At 42.1% G+C, this 17356-nt stretch overlaps 1 protein-coding gene across 1 annotated transcript in view; it reads left to right on the top strand.

Annotated features, from left to right (window-relative positions):
- NUP210 (nucleoporin 210) overlaps window positions 1-17356 on the top strand; it is a 149679-nt gene that overhangs the window by 88850 nt on the left and 43473 nt on the right. The window contains exons 24-30 of the mRNA XM_075833805.1: window positions 7232-7294; window positions 7401-7580; window positions 7760-7840; window positions 11712-11843; window positions 13275-13433; window positions 13668-13759; window positions 16933-17110. Coding sequence (XP_075689920.1) covers window positions 7232-7294; window positions 7401-7580; window positions 7760-7840; window positions 11712-11843; window positions 13275-13433; window positions 13668-13759; window positions 16933-17110 — 885 coding nt within the window. The remainder of the gene's footprint in view (window positions 1-7231; window positions 7295-7400; window positions 7581-7759; window positions 7841-11711; window positions 11844-13274; window positions 13434-13667; window positions 13760-16932; window positions 17111-17356) is intronic.

The raw sequence follows: 17356 nt of genomic DNA on the forward strand, positions 1-17356 counted from the left end.
CAGTACTATGTGTAATACGCGGAGGGATAATGTGCTGGTCGTCAGGCATGGCGTATCTTGCCCAATAACAGCCTATTTGTAACGCCGCTAGTGTTAGCTAAAGCGGGCTGCTCTGCATTCCAAACCAAATTTATTTATTTATTTATTTTTATTACATTATTACACAGTTCTGACACTTTCATACATACATATTTATTTTTTACCATCCATTCAACGTTGGGGTTTGTAATTCCGTAATTACGGACACCTTCCCGTATATTTACCGTGCCGTAGAAAGGCTCCACAAAAGATAGGATATGGACACGGCCCGCAAATGTGGATGGCTGTCAGCCGCTGGCCGTGCCCATAATCACGGACTGCGATTACGGGCATGGTCATGTGCAGGGGACCTAAGGGTGTTCTTAGTTTTTTACAGGTGGCTTCTTCATTTTGGCCTAGTTTTTGTTAAATAATGACCCGGTGTAATTTATTATGTGTTGTTGTTCATCTGAGGTTGTATTTGCCTAATTTTAGGACCTTCTAAGAACCAGATATGTTTTTTTATTATGTCCTGACACGTAAAGCCATAAAGTGTGTGTGTGTGTATATATATATATAAAATTATTTTTTTTGTATACAATTTTGTTTAAAAATAAATAAAACAAATATATACCTCAGTTGGACTGCCCAAATGTGATGTGCACAAAATGACAGCGTAAAGGCTATGTACACCTTTGAAAACTAAATATATGTATATATATATCTCTAAAAAAAAAAGGAGCAGCACTGCCCCAGTTGGTCGGTGCAAATAAATCCTCCCAGACTCTGTCTACAGGTCCATAGGTACAAAAAGCAAATAACAGAGACCACACTCAAAATTGTGAATAAAAAAACTGGTGTATTTTTTTCACCCCAGCAACGTGTGTGTGTGTGTGTGTGTGTGTGTGTGTGTGTGTGTGTGTGTGTGTGTGTGTGTGTGTGTGTGTGTATATATATATATATATATATATATATATATATATATAGCAAACATAGAATGGTGACAGCACCCTGCGACACTAATGCCACCTAAACCACTAAATATAAATAAATATGCACTAAAGCTAAATCTACTTACAAATAGGGAGGTTCTTAGTGCACATTTTGATCAAAAAGTGTTAGCCCACCTGCCACGACAAGGCGACCTCTGTAAGGTGGGAACCTACGCTGCACATACACCCAGAACTGGGACTAAGCCTACATATATACCTGGGGATGGTAGGATCCAGCATTGAACTGATTAAAATCACCCAGGGCAGAATGGGAGGAGTGCAAGAACAACAAGTGGAGGCAGTCACTAACCCCACATATATGGATCACATAAACACAGCAAAAAGTTGAACAGCACATTCCAACTAAATGATACAAAATGTATGCAGGTGCAAGAACACCCATGACTGCAGATATACAGCAAACATAGAATGGTGACAGCACCCTGCGACACTAATGCCACCTAAACCACTAAATATAAATAAATATGCACTAAAGCTAAATCTACTTACAAATAGGGAGGTTCTTAGTGCACATTTTGATCAAAAAGTGTTAGCCCACCTGCCACGACAAGGCGACCTCTGTAAGGTGGGTACCTACGCTGCACATACACCCAGAACTGGGACTAAGCCTACATATATACCTGGGGATGGTAGGATCCAGCATTGAACTGATTAAAATCACCCAGGGCAGAATGGGAGGAGTGCAAGAACAACAAGTGGAGGCAGTCACTAACCCCACATATATGGATCACATAAACACAGCAAAAAGTTGAACAGCACATTCCAACTAAATGATACAAAATGTATGCAGGTGCAAGAACACCCATGACTGCAGATATACAGCAAACATAGAATGGTGACAGCACCCTGCGACACTAATGCCACCTAAACCACTAAATATAAATAAATATGCACTAAAGCTAAATCTACTTACAAATAGGGAGGTTCTTAGTGCACATTTTGATCAAAAAGTGTTAGCCCACCTGCCACGACAAGGCGACCTCTGTAAGGTGGGAACCTACGCTGCACATACACCCAGAACTGGGACTTTTTGATCAAAATGTGCACTAAGAACCTCCCTATTTGTAAGTAGATTTAGCTTTAGTGCATATTTATTTATATTTAGTGGTTTAGGTGGCATTAGTGTCGCAGGGTGCTGTCACCATTCTATGTTTGCTGTATATCTGCAGTCATGGGTGTTCTTGCACCTGCATACATTTTGTATCATTTAGTTGGAATGTGCTGTTCAACTTTTTGCTGTGTTTATGTGATCCATATATGTGGGGTTAGTGACTGCCTCCACTTGTTGTTCTTGCACTCCTCCCATTCTGCCCTGGGTGATTTTAATCAGTTCAATGCTGGATCCTACCATCCCCAGGTATATATGTAGGCTTAGTCCCAGTTCTGGGTGTATGTGCAGCGTAGGTTCCCACCTTACAGAGGTCGCCTTGTCGTGGCAGGTGGGCTAACACTTTTTGATCAAAATGTGCACTAAGAACCTCCCTATTTGTAAGTAGATTTAGCTTTAGTGCATATTTATTTATATTTAGTGGTTTAGGTGGCATTAGTGTCGCAGGGTGCTGTCACCATTCTATGTTTGCTGTATATCTGCAGTCATGGGTGTTCTTGCACCTGCATACATTTTGTATCATTTAGTTGGAATGTGCTGTTCAACTTTTTGCTGTGTTTATGTGATCCATATATGTGGGGTTAGTGACTGCCTCCACTTGTTGTTCTTGCACTCCTCCCATTCTGCCCTGGGTGATTTTAATCAGTTCAATGCTGGATCCTACCATCCCCAGGTATATATGTAGGCTTAGTCCCAGTTCTGGGTGTATGTGCAGCGTAGGTTCCCACCTTACAGAGGTCGCCTTGTCGTGGCAGGTGGGCTAACACTTTTTGATCAAAATGTGCACTAAGAACCTCCCTATTTGTAAGTAGATTTAGCTTTAGTGCATATTTATTTATATTTAGTGGTTTAGGTGGCATTAGTGTCGCAGGGTGCTGTCACCATTCTATGTTTGCTGTATATCTGCAGTCATGGGTGTTCTTGCACCTGCATACATTTTGTATCATTTAGTTGGAATGTGCTGTTCAACTTTTTGCTGTGTTTATGTGATCCATATATGTGGGGTTAGTGACTGCCTCCACTTGTTGTTCTTGCACTCCTCCCATTCTGCCCTGGGTGATTTTAATCAGTTCAATGCTGGATCCTACCATCCCCAGGTATATATGTAGGCTTAGTCCCAGTTCTGGGTGTATGTGCAGCGTAGGTTCCCACCTTACAGAGGTCGCCTTGTCGTGGCAGGTGGGCTAACACTTTTTGATCAAAATGTGCACTAAGAACCTCCCTATTTGTAAGTAGATTTAGCTTTAGTGCATATTTATTTATATTTAGTGGTTTAGGTGGCATTAGTGTCGCAGGGTGCTGTCACCATTCTATGTTTGCTGTATATCTGCAGTCATGGGTGTTCTTGCACCTGCATACATTTTGTATCATTTAGTTGGAATGTGCTGTTCAACTTTTTGCTGTGTTTATGTGATCCATATATGTGGGGTTAGTGACTGCCTCCACTTGTTGTTCTTGCACTCCTCCCATTCTGCCCTGGGTGATTTTAATCAGTTCAATGCTGGATCCTACCATCCCCAGGTATATATGTAGGCTTAGTCCCAGTTCTGGGTGTATGTGCAGCGTAGGTTCCCACCTTACAGAGGTCGCCTTGTCGTGGCAGGTGGGCTAACACTTTTTGATCAAAATGTGCACTAAGAACCTCCCTATTTGTAAGTAGATTTAGCTTTAGTGCATATTTATTTATATTTAGTGGTTTAGGTGGCATTAGTGTCGCAGGGTGCTGTCACCATTCTATGTTTGCTGTATATCTGCAGTCATGGGTGTTCTTGCACCTGCATACATTTTGTATCATTTAGTTGGAATGTGCTGTTCAACTTTTTGCTGTGTTTATGTGATCCATATATGTGGGGTTAGTGACTGCCTCCACTTGTTGTTCTTGCACTCCTCCCATTCTGCCCTGGGTGATTTTAATCAGTTCAATGCTGGATCCTACCATCCCCAGGTATATATGTAGGCTTAGTCCCAGTTCTGGGTGTATGTGCAGCGTAGGTTCCCACCTTACAGAGGTCGCCTTGTCGTGGCAGGTGGGCTAACACTTTTTGATCAAAATGTGCACTAAGAACCTCCCTATTTGTAAGTAGATTTAGCTTTAGTGCATATTTATTTATATTTAGTGGTTTAGGTGGCATTAGTGTCGCAGGGTGCTGTCACCATTCTATGTTTGCTGTATATCTGCAGTCATGGGTGTTCTTGCACCTGCATACATTTTGTATCATTTAGTTGGAATGTGCTGTTCAACTTTTTGCTGTGTTTATGTGATATATATATATATATATATATATATATATATATATATATACATACACACATTTATAATGTGTATATGTATATATTAGGTTTGTCACGATACCAGAATTTGGACTTCGATACCGATACGTGTGTAGTATTGCGATTTTTTTTATACCAAAACGATACTTTGCCAACAGTAATAAAAATAATATAAGTTCTTCCATTTTCTGATGTGAGGCACGTGGTGTAATGAATTTTGAATGTGCCACACATTAATAGTAATTATTGTCATAATGGACAACATTGGGTTAATGTGTAAGTTGCATGATGGGGTTAATTACTATTAATGTGATGCACATGGAGGTTAAACTCATCACACCTCGTGCCTTACATTAATAAGCGAAATAAGTTTTTTTATAGCGTACACATCATAAATGACACAAAAAAATCAGTCTGTTCCAATACTGAATACGTGTATATTTTATGTATTGAGACTTACCGTATTTTTCGGACTATAAGACGCACCCAGGTTTTAGGCAACAGAAAATTGTAAAAGTAGTAAAATATGAAAAAAAATTGGTTAAAAAAAATAAATATGTTCGGTTTCACCACATTCCACTTCTTTTTGTTTAACTTTTTTTCCAAACAATTAAGTTTGTTGGGAAAACAGAAGGAAAAAAGGGAGGGGGAACAATGTATTACAATCAGTAGTCCAGAGGATCAGTTAGATTTCTAGTAGACACAAATTATACATCATCAAGATATTGACGTAACTGGCCAAGCAGGATAAATAGATTGGGGGGTGGGGAGAAAGGAAAATAAAATAACTTTCAATTTTTTATCTCGCTGTGCTTATGAAGGTAATGTAATGTAGAGAACAGCAGTGGTTTTTATTTTGAAAAACGATCATTTTTGAGAAAGTTATGAACAATTTTATATTTATTCTAATTAGTTCTTAATGACCAACTGGGCATTTTTTAACTTTTTACCAAGCGGGCGTAGTAAAGAGAAGTGTATGACGCTGACCAATCGGCATCATACACAGCTTGTTTCACTGCACAGCGTGATCTCGCGAGATCACGCTGTGACGGGACTTCCTCCCACAGGTCCTTCACCGGAACGATGGACGAGTCAACAGACATTGCCTCCAGCCGTGCCAGGACGTTTATCCGAATCTGCAGCGGCTGGAGGCAATAAGGTTGGGAATCACTGAACTAATGCCAGGATTCAGTGTGGATTGGCACATAAAAATATATGTTTATAGCTATATTTTTGGAACTGCAAAGTACGCACAGTACACAAAGTACCACATTATGCGCAAAGTACGCACATTATGCACAAAGTACACAAAGTAGGCACATTATGCACAAAGTACGCACATTATGCACAAAGTACGCACATTATGCACAAAGTAAGGACATTATGCACAAAGTACGCACATTATGCACAAAGTAGGCACATTATGCACAAAGTAGGCACATTATGCACAAAGTACGCACATTATGCACAAAGTACGCACATTATGCACAAAGTACGCACATTATGCACAAAGTATGCACAGTACACAAAGTACCACATTATGCACAAAGTACGCACATTATGCACAAAGTATGCACATTATGCACAAAGTACGCACAAAGTACGCACATTATGCACAAAGTACGCACAGTACGCACATTATGCACAAAGTACACAAAGTAGGCACATTATGCACAAAGTACGCACAGTACACACATTATGCACAAAGTACGCACAGTACAAAGTACGCACATTATGCACAAAGTACGCACAGTACACAAAGTACACACATTATGCACAAAGTACACAAAGTAGGCACATTATACACAAAGTATGCATAGTACACAAAGTACACACGAGTATGCACATTATACACAAAGTAGGCACATTATACACGAGTATGCACATTATACACAAAGTAGGCACATTATACACGAGTATGCACATTATACACAAAGTACACCTTTTAAACACATGAATATGGACATTAAACATACATGAATATGGACATTAAACATACATGAATATGGACATTAAACACACATGCACTTACCTTTTATGTCTTCACTGCAGCTCTTCTCCTGCTCACAGCACAGAGCCCGCCGACAGTCTCCCCTCCCCCATGTCCCGACAGCTAGCAGCAGAGGAGAGATGTTTAGAGCAGGGAAGGGGGGCTGGAGGGGGAGCTTCTATAGCAGCACAGACCACGGCTGCTAAGTAGAAGCAAAGCTCCCCTCGCCTGACAGGTGCGGTCCTGGCACCGGGGCTCCCTCCGGTGCTAGCGACGCCACTGGGCATGAGGGGGTTCGGGCGGTCATAGGCCCCCTGGGAGCCTTGGGCCCCCTGGCAGCCTTGGGCCCCGGGCGACCGCCCGAAACGCCCTAATGATAATCCGCCACTGTATAAGATAGTCCATTAGATAGAAGCGATGCACTTTAAAAAAAAAATCTTTGCTGCTCTCCTTTCCTTTTATAGATACTAAATAAAGTGTACAAAAAAGTTCTTAATGTACAATTATTTTAAATGTTATAATTTTATTTCGAGCTTGGAGATAAGTGATTTATTTTACTATTTCATTAATCTGTTTGTGATTAGCTGGCCATTATGATAAATTGGGTAAACTGGTTTGTCAGGTATTAAATCATTTTTGGTAAATTAATAATAATAGGTGAATGGATTCAATTTGGACTAGTGAAACAGGAAAAAATGTGTATAAATTGCCTTACATTGTATCCATACATATATTTACAAATACTTTGAACCGTAGTGGGTCAATATTATTTGTGTGACATGTATTTTTTTAAATAAAAAGTTCACATTTTGTACCTTTGCAATATCACAGGTATTCCCTCCATTCCGACTTTTGCCTAGAAGAATTATACTCCTTATTGGTGCTACAATGCAGGTGAATATTTTGGGATGATGGTAATGTTTATATAGATGATGTGTGACATCTCAAGGATTATTGAAATCTGTGTATGTATTCAATTGATTTATCTTTTGTTATCTAGATAACGTCAGAAGGAGGTCCACAACCTCAGCCCAGCATTAACTTCTTAATCACAGATGAGAATGTTGCCTCTGTAAGCAGTAATGGATTGGTGAAAGGGGTAAAAGTTGGAAATGTTACAGTGACCGGCGTCATTCAAGCTGTTGACGTTGAATCTGGAAAAGTGTCAATAGTTTCTGAGGTATTTTCCTTCTAGGCAGTTGATTTATGTTTTAAAGAATTAACGGTCAGTTAATAACGCAGATAAAGCGAATACAATGACTATAGGTATCTTGTACATGACATTTACTACGAATTTTATGATGCTGAAGGGATTTTTATTGGGATTTACGAGCTTGTATTCGTCTCTTCTCTTTTCAGGATGAAGTAGAAGTTGAGGTAATTCAGCTGAAAGGTGTTCGGATTCACGCCCCAGTCACCAGAATGAAAAGTGGAACACAGGTGAGTAGTGATGATGCTGGACCAGCACAGGGAGCACGATCGGCATATATGAATAATAGAAAACCGCATCTAGTAGAACATTGAATAAATGTACTTGCCTGGTTCTTTAAATGTATCTCTTGCCTATATAGTTGGATACTACTATTAAAAATAAAAACGAAACAAACTATACCTTTTAAAGGGGTTTCCCCACAATTAACATTTATCACCTATCCATAGGATAAGTGATAAATGTATGATCACTGGAACCCCACCATTGGGACCCCCATCGATCTCTAGAACAGACATCCAAACCCCCGTTGTTCCTCACTGCACGAACATGGGAAAATCTCATTAAGGTTTTTGCGGTATACCTGGTGACTACGCTTTTCAGTACAGTTAAAAATGGTATCCAGACAAAACAAGCCCAAACGTATACCAAAAGGACTCTCTTCTCATCCGTGTCATTGGGAGACACAGATGATAACCTGATAGCCCAGTTTCACACGACAGAGATCCACTCGGGCCATTTTTCACAGTATCAGAGTGGCACCCATTAGTTTTCACGGACCCATTCACTTTAGTGGGTGAATGGGGTCCGTGAAAACAGACCCGACTCTCCAATCAGTGGAAAGAACATGTCTTATCTTTCCACGGATCACTGATGGGACTTGGGCGGTACACATGGTCGTGTGCATTAGGGCATAGTATAGCTGCTGCCACTAGAAGGCAGATGCTAAGTGCAATTGTTAGCTCCTCCTACTAGGCTAAACTCCTTCTGCAGTCCCTTAGCTAGTTTTATCTTAGGGATCTGTAGGAGGCAGACCTACCTGCTAGTCAATTCCATCTACTCCGTCCACAGTTCCAGGAAGCGACTTCCAGCATCACCTCCCTCCCTAAGGGGTGCCCTGCTGGATGCCCGAGAGCTGAACATGACAGATTACCAATCATATAAGTATACTCCCAACTCCCTCGCCCCTCTTCCCTTTCTAACCTGCAGGGGAAACTGGCTTAATTAGGAGAGCCCTATTGTAAAGGATCTGCCAGACACAGCTTCTGTGTCAACGCACATAGGTAATCAGTCTGCACCTGATTCTATGTCTGTGAGACTGACTCCATCTTCCACCACTCAGGATGGCAGGCTTAGGAGTGGGAGAGCCTATCACAGCCTGGCCAGACGGAGCTAGCTCCCGCCCTCTGTCTATTTATACCTGCCTTTCCTGTTCCTCCTTTCTTGTGATTCTTCTCGTTTGGTTTCCTGGCCCTGCTGCAGCTTCTGAACTATTTGACCCTGCTTCATATTGACCCTGGCTTACTGACTACTCTCCTGCTCTGCGTTTGGTACCTCGTACACTACTGGTTTGACTCGGCTTGTTCACTACTCTCCTGCTCTGCGTTTGGTACCTCGTACACTCCTGGTTTGACTCGGCTCGTTCACCACTCTTGTTGCTCACGGTGTTGCCGTGGGAAACTGCCCCATCTCCCTTAGCTTCTTTGTACCCTTGTCTGTTTGTCTGTCGTGCACTTATTGAGCGTAGGGACCGTCGCCCAGTTGTACCCCGTCGCCTAGGGCGGGTCGTTGCAAGTAGGCAGGGACTGAGTGGCGTGTAGATTAGGGCTCACTTGTCTGTTTCCCTACCCCCATCATTACACCTATCTTTTATTATTTTTCTTGGAAAACCCTTACACACTATTTGGTGTTTGCACGACTCCCAGATTGCAGTTGATTCTCCTTTCTTCAGCCCTCTATCTCCGATGGACACACGGTGTCTCCTTCTTCCTTCCCTCCTCAGTGCTGCCATAATTTTGGCTCCTCTTGTGTGGCTGTAGTAGGGGCACATTTATTTTTCCTAATAGCCAATCAAAGGGAAACGCTCTGTTTCCTCCGCTTCTCCAGCCACAGCACAGTCACCTGTAAGAATTGCTCTGCTCCTGAGGATCCTGCTCCAGTGTTCAGCTCCAGATAGACTGTCCCTGGCAGTTATTCTCTCCAGGTCTTCACTCCATATTCACTCTTACTGCTACAGCCTTTAATTTCATTATGTTGTAGATTGCCATTTCCACATTACCCTTTGCACACAGGGGTGTTATGGTGTGTTCCTACCACGTCAGAACCTATAGGTAAAGACCCCAGACAGAATGGCTGTGGCTACCTTTTTTGCCTGTTCCCTGTCATTTTAGTGCAGCCAGTGGGAGCCCCTATTCACTAACTGTTTGGAACCGAGACAGCCTGATAGTGAACCCCACCGCTCAGCCCCCTTCGGGTCCTGAATCTTAGATGGGCACGATTTCTTTCATTCGTGGCATCAGACCGTACAAATGTTTCTCAGTCCATGCGCGGCATGTTATGCTGGTTGCCGAACCAAACTCCTCATGGTTCTTCTCACTGGGGGGCTCCCCCCGCTACATGCGGACCTACTATGGTGTACCCCATCCCCACCCCACTGGAGTACGCTCTGACATCTTCTCCAGGGACGAAGACAGTGAGGCCTCGGACTCCGATCTGGATGCAGAACAGACGTGCAAACTTTCCTCTATGGCTGATATAATGGGTTTCACACATCCGCATTCAGACTAAGTCCAGGATACTGAATCTCTCTCCACACGAGGTAACTTTCTTTAGGTGCTTTAAAAACAAAAACAAAATTCTCGCTACTCTGACTATTTTCCCAATAGCCACTTTTCAAAGCAAAAGCACTGGGACCTGTGTCTATTCCCAGTTGATTTGTTGCACAAACATTCAGCAGGCTTCTAAGAAATCCTTAACAGCTCTCATCTTTTCGCCATTTGCCTGGACGAGATCATCTCTGAGGCTACGGGCAGTAAGAGCTTTCATCTGTCCCAAAGCAGGTCTCGCCATTCTGGTCCTGACAGGAAGAGTTTTTGGTTCTTTCGGGGCATCTAAATATTGTACCCTTCTTTCAGGATGCAAGTCCCACAAGAACGAAATAAAAAAGCCTTCCTTCAAACCACGTCCCACCTGGCGCCCCTGCCGTCAGCCATCCAAGCCCGTCCAAGTTGAACTAGTTCTGCATGAAGTGCGGTCCCCGCTCAAGTCCACTTGAGTGGGGGGCTACTTTTCTTTTGATACCTCTGCTCTTCCACATTTCTGATGCCTGAGTACGCAAGGTGTTCACCGTGCGGGTTAAATAACGTAAACGCTTTATAGGTGGGGTCGTTACGGATGCGGTAATACCAAATATGTATAATGTTTTAAAAATATATATTTTTTGTTCCATATTAAAGTGGGTTTTTCATTTTTTTTTAATTTGGGATTTTTATTTATTTATTATTAACTTTATTAAACTTTATTTTTAGTCCCATTAGGGGACTTCACTATGCGATCTTCTGATCGCTTTTATAATACACTGCAATACTTCTGTATTGTAGTATATTATTGCGTGTCGGTGTAAAACTGACAAGCACCTGCTAGGTCACGCCTGAGGCATGGCCTAGCAGGCATCCACTACAGGCAGACCTGGGGGCCTTTGATAGGACCCCAGCTTCCATAGAAGCCATTGGCACCCTGCGATTGCAATTGCAGGGTGCTGATGGGGTGAGAGAGGGAGCACCCTCCCTCGAAAAGCACTTGGATGCGGCGCTCGCTATTGAGCGCTGCATCTAAGGGGTTAAACAGGTGAGATTGATGTTGAAATCGATCCCACCCGTTTGTGCAGGTGTCCGGCTGTCTTCAGACCGCCGGACACCCGCTTTAGCCGGCACAGGACACCCGTGCCGGGCTTATGTCAGAGCGCCGTGAAAAGGCGGCGCTCTGGCATAAGTACCCTTTAACGGCCGCCGTTAAAAGGCGTATTGGTGATCGTTAAGGGGTTAAAATCCTACAACCATGTCTTAGAACTTTTATATACAAATAATGTGTTCTTTCCAACAGATGCCGGTTTATTTAATGGGAATCTCCAGTAGCCAAACACCATTCTCATTTGGTAATTCTGTTCCTGGTCTCACTTTCCACTGGTCTGTGATAAAACGAGATTTTATAGAGGTGAAGAGCAGACATGATGAGGTGAGGACATCCTTTTGCTACGAATAAGTATAAGTTAGAGTGAAATACTGTGTAATTGGCCATGACCTACCCTAGGCAATAGGGTTTGCAAACGTTTTGATTCTGCTATCCTGAATATTTTTTACTTGATTATTATTGATTTATTATACATTTAGCACAGGGGTGCCAAACTCATTTTCACCGAGGGCCACGTCAGCCTTATGGTTGCCTTCAAAGGGCTGATTGTAATTGTAAGACTGTATAAATGTTACAGCTCGCTTAACTGTTAAGGAGTAGTTACATTTATATAGTCTTACAATTACAATCAGCCGTTTGAAGACAACCATAAGGCCCGCTCAGTAACTGTGCCCCCACACAGTAATAAGGCCCCAGTTGAGCCCCCTGTAGATAGCACCACACACACAGCCCACTGTAGATGGCCCAATACACACAGCCCCATGTAGATAGCGCCACACCCCCGTCTTGTAGATAGTGCCCCACAGCCCCTCCTTGTAGAGAGTGCCACTCAGTCCACCACTTGTAGATAGTCCCACACTTCGGGCCCAGGCCACATAGGCCCCAGAGCGGATAGCGCTCTCCACTCTTCCTGATGTGACTCACATTTAGCGTGAGACCGGTGCTGGCCCGAGAATGAACCAGTCCAGTCACCTGACCTGAGTCAGGTGATGTGAGGTCAGGCGACTCAGGTCAGGTGTCTGAAGTGGTCCACTCCTGGCACCGACCTCACTCAGACTTACTCACTTGGCCGCGGCCTGCATATTTTCAGATTGAAAATATGCCCGCGGCTGCCTACTCTTTTTTTTTTGCACTGCGCATTTCCTTTTCGGCGCATGCGCAGTGCAATGTTTCGGGAGAATTCATCTAAATCCCGGACGGTTCGTTTTTTCTGCTGGAGGCTACGGACGGCAGAAAAAAAACACCTGTTTTTACTGACTATTTTTTTGTGTTGTGGCGCTGCATGTAAAAACCCAATAAAGGTTTTTATCTGCAGAGGACCTCGCAGGCCGCATAAAATGAGGTGGCGGGCCGGATTCTGCCTGCGAGTTTTGTGTTTGACATGTGCGATTTAGCAGGTCACTAGCAAACTAGCCCAAAAAATTCTAAGCAGTGTTGAGGTAATGTGTATATGTTGTTTAGTAATTGGCCTTGTAGTTTGAGATATATATATATTTTAATAAAAATTTGGAATTACTTATATTTAACATTTCTATTTTTATCTTAAAAATTGATGTTAAGAGGTTGTCTTGTATTAGAGCCATTGACTTGTGGACGGAATGCTTATCGTAATTATGCTTCAAAGAATATGATATGAAGGTTCGAGTAACCAAAAAGTTAACCCTCTGACCTCCAAATCATTGTATTGTTATCTATACTCCAGGCCTGTAGTATGTTAAATTACTAAATTGTTCTGCTCTGACTTTCTTTTGTCAGGCATCTTTTAATCTCCTAGAACAATACAATTTTGCTATGAATGTTTATGCCAAAATGAAAGGAAAGACTGGGCTCAGAGTAACAGTACGAGTAACCAATTCTTCAGCAAATCAGTTCTTTGGCCAGAGCCGGGAATTGTCCGATGAGATTCAAATTCAGGTAAATTTATCCAAAAACACATTTCTCATTTTATGTCATCCTCCATTACCGATTATAATGCATTGTGAAAAGACTACATCAGACTTTATTTTCCATATATACAGCAGTAGTCGGGTTTATGTAACTTTTAATTATTATTCGGTTAGGTTATTATTGTACGTTGTTGTTCCTGTTCATTTTCTGTTCATATCAGAATTTTACTATAACACATCTAACAGTAAATTCCTGTTCTAGGTTATTGAACGATTACAATTAATAAACCCAAACATAGAAGCTGAGCAGATACTTATGTCTCCAAATTCCAACTTGAGGCTACAAACAAACAGGTAATTCAATTGTCTTGTGTACGTATAGTGTAACGCATTTGCCAATGACAGACACTTATTTAAAATTCTGTTACAAAAAAAAGAGACAATTTAAAACACATAAAAATTAGGCTCTCTGTAATTATTATTTTTTATTTATTTACATTTAATTTTTATTGAAAAGGTAAAGAGTGGGGTGAATAACACAGGAGACTTAAAGAGGCTCTGTCACCAGATTATAAAATCCCTATCTCCTATAGAATATGATCGGCGCTGCAATGTAGATAACAGCAAAGTATTTTTTTTTTTTAAAAGCGATCATTTTTGCCCAAGTTATGAGCAATTTTATATTCATGCAAATGAGCTTTTCAATGGACAACAGGGCGTGTTTTCTCGTTTTACCAACTGGGCGTGTATTGTGTTTTTACCAACTGGGCGTTGTGAATAGAAGTGTATGACGCTGACAAATCGGCGTCATACACTTCTCATCGTTCCCACCCAGCTTCTTTCACTAAAGACACACAGCGTGACGTCACCCACAGGTCCTTCAACCTTGGCGTCGGACAGAAAAGATACATCGGCTCCAGTCGTCCGAGAGCGTAATATGCTCGTCTTTAGGGAGTTTACTATGCTTACCTGCACACGGTGATGCTGCTGCAGATTCAACTGTACTCTCTGACGCCTGGAGCCAATGTGTCTTCTCTCTTCCGACGCCAATGTTGAAGGACCTGTGGGTGACGTCACGCTGTGTGTCTGCTGTGAAAGAAGCTGGGTGGGAACGATGAGGTCACCCACAGGTCCTTCAACCTTGGCGTCGGACGAGAGAAGACACATCGGCTCCAGGCGTCAGGGTACAGTTGAATCTGCAGCAGCATCACCATGTGCAGGTAAGCATAGTAAACTCCCTAGAGACGAGCATATTACCTTCTCGGACGGCTGGAGCCCATGTATCTTCTCTGTCCGACGCCAAGGTTGAAGGACCTGTGGGTGACGTCATGCTGTATGTCTGCAGTGAAAGAAGCTGGGTGGGAACGATGAGAAGTGTATGATGCTGATTTGTCAGCGTCATACACTTCTATTCACAACGCCCAGTTGGTAAAAACACAATACACACCCAGTTGGTAAAACGAGAAAACACGCCCAGTTGTCCATTGAAAAGCTCATTTGCATGAATATAAAATTTCTCATAACTTGGGCAAAGATGATCGTTTAAAAAAAAAAACAAAAAAAACTTTGCTGTTATCTACATTGCAGCGCCCATCACATTCAATAGGAGATAGGGATTTGATAATCTGGTGACAGAGCCTCTTTAAAGTGACAGTTTCAACAACTCCTGGACACATCTCCCGACTAAATTTGCAACCTTCTGTGCAATAGCAGCTTTGGTCGTTGTACGGTTGCCTTGGCTGATGCTGCTTCTCCTGCCACTGATGGCTAATTTCAGCAGGAAATGTGGCTAGGAGTTGGTCTTTGTGTCACTTTAATCCGGGTAATCCGGGATTTTAAAATTTATGACCTACCTTGAGGATAGGCTATCAATATTAGTTTGGTGGGGGTCTGACTCTGCACCCCCGGTGATCAGCTGTTTGATGGGGCTGCGGCGCTCGTATGAGCGCTGCAGGCTCTTAATTGTTTTCATTTTTGTGCATACTTACACACGCCGTTACATTCGTAGCGGCTGTGCAAGGTATTGCAGTCAGCACTGTCCCATTCAAGTAAATGAATTTTGACTTTTTTGTTTTTGTTTCACTAGGGGACTCATACATGGGTTTGTTCGATTACATGCACAATAAACTGCAAAACTTATGTATTGTGGTGTTTTCATTCCCCTCTTACGCTCGAACGGCTTGAATGCCACGGCCGCTATTGACCTTTGGAAGAAGGTGTCAGGTGTAATATACAGCTGACACCCACAGCATATGGTGCTCTCAGCCCGTGAGCCAGCTCCTTACCCCCCCCCCCCCCCCAGGGTGTACATATGCAGTGCTTGGTTGTTAATGGGTTGAACAGGGATGACCAAAAGGCCATAGGTAATCTTGTTTAATTGTGGCTGTTCAGTATTACTGAACAAAAATTAAGTACAGTTGTGGAAGACAATGGTTGAAGGTAAAATGAGAGAGATGAGTGTGTTCGAAGAATGAAAGGGTAGAGCAAACTCCAACCATAGGATCCATATTTGCAGAAATGTATTATGAGAGTCTATTAATCTACGGATTTGCTCCATATACTGTTGATATTTTATAGAGGCCTCGCTTTGGGCCAACTTCCTGCTGTCGCTCTGTAATCTGTCACTTCGCCCCCTGGAATGCACAATACTGTTCCTATACGGAATACAAACAGATGTAAATATTCATCACGCAATTTTTTTTTCAAAACTCCCTTGACTTGTGTGGGAACAAACACTCCTAATAACCCACCCGATATGATATTCTGCATATGCAAGACCTATGGAAATACTCCCTAAAGCAAATCTGCCACTGCTGTATTCATCCTTTATTTGAATCTGCATTTTTCAAATACGCAGACAATACAGAGATACAATTCACTTGTCTGAATAACTTCTAAAAACTGTTAGTAAACTGATCTGCAGTCTTTTGTTCGCTAAAAATACCTGTAACCAGTGGGCGAAGAGCTGGTCCCAAGGAACACTTTAGGCCATGTTCACCGTTGTGTTCTTTTTAGTCAGGCATCCATTGCTCTTTGAAGGTTGTATGTCGCGCTATTCTATCTGGTAAAAAAAAACAACGGGTATCTGATTGACCCATTATAAGTTAATGGGAGCAAAAGAAAGGATCAAAACTGATTCATCATAGTTCCCATAAAAGCAGAAACCATGATGCCAGTATAAACGGGGGCCTAAATATAGCCCTTTTGAGTTCACCTCTTCTGTCACATGATATCTAGTTGTGGGAATTCTGGGTGACAACCAATATGGTTGCCATTACGACAAATTTGTTGTTAAGAAACCTTCCCAGTCTCCTGAATTGCAAACCTTTTAGCTGTACAGTGATATGCCTGTCTTCTGTCAAGATCTGCTGTTCAAGAATCCCAAAAAAGCTTTGGGGAAATTCCTTTTGGGGGCTGTAATGGTGCCGTGCAAAAAAAGGGCTGATTTCACTAAGCTTGTCTTGTCGGTCGATTCCTTCAATATATTATTGTTGTATATCATTTTTATGTTTTTTTTTTTTTTTCAGGGACCAAGCAGCCTCTGTTAATTACCAGATATTGAATGGGCCAAATAAGCTACCTGTTGTGGTGCAGGTGGACAATAATGGACTACTGACATCAGGCTCTCTCACTGGAGTTTCTATCCTAGAAATTAATTCTCATGAACCCTTTGGCATAAACCAAACCATTATTGTATCAGTGAAGGTAATGTCAGAGCATTTTTCGTGCTTTTATTATTTTTATGACTTTTTTTTTTTTTCTTCACAAATCCAGAGTTTAATAATAAAAAAAAAGTGCAGAGCGGTGCTTGTGTATAACCGCTGAAAAGTGACATAAGTTATAGCTGAAATTGTATTCGTTTCTTGGCTCACTCTAAAAACCCATGCTGAGACCATTATTTATGGCTCGGCTGTAGCTTTGATTGATTTACCTAGCAACTATAGAGCTGGA

This window comes from Rhinoderma darwinii, chromosome 7, assembly GCF_050947455.1.
Source record: "Rhinoderma darwinii isolate aRhiDar2 chromosome 7, aRhiDar2.hap1, whole genome shotgun sequence".
Lineage (NCBI taxonomy): Eukaryota > Metazoa > Chordata > Amphibia > Anura > Rhinodermatidae > Rhinoderma > Rhinoderma darwinii.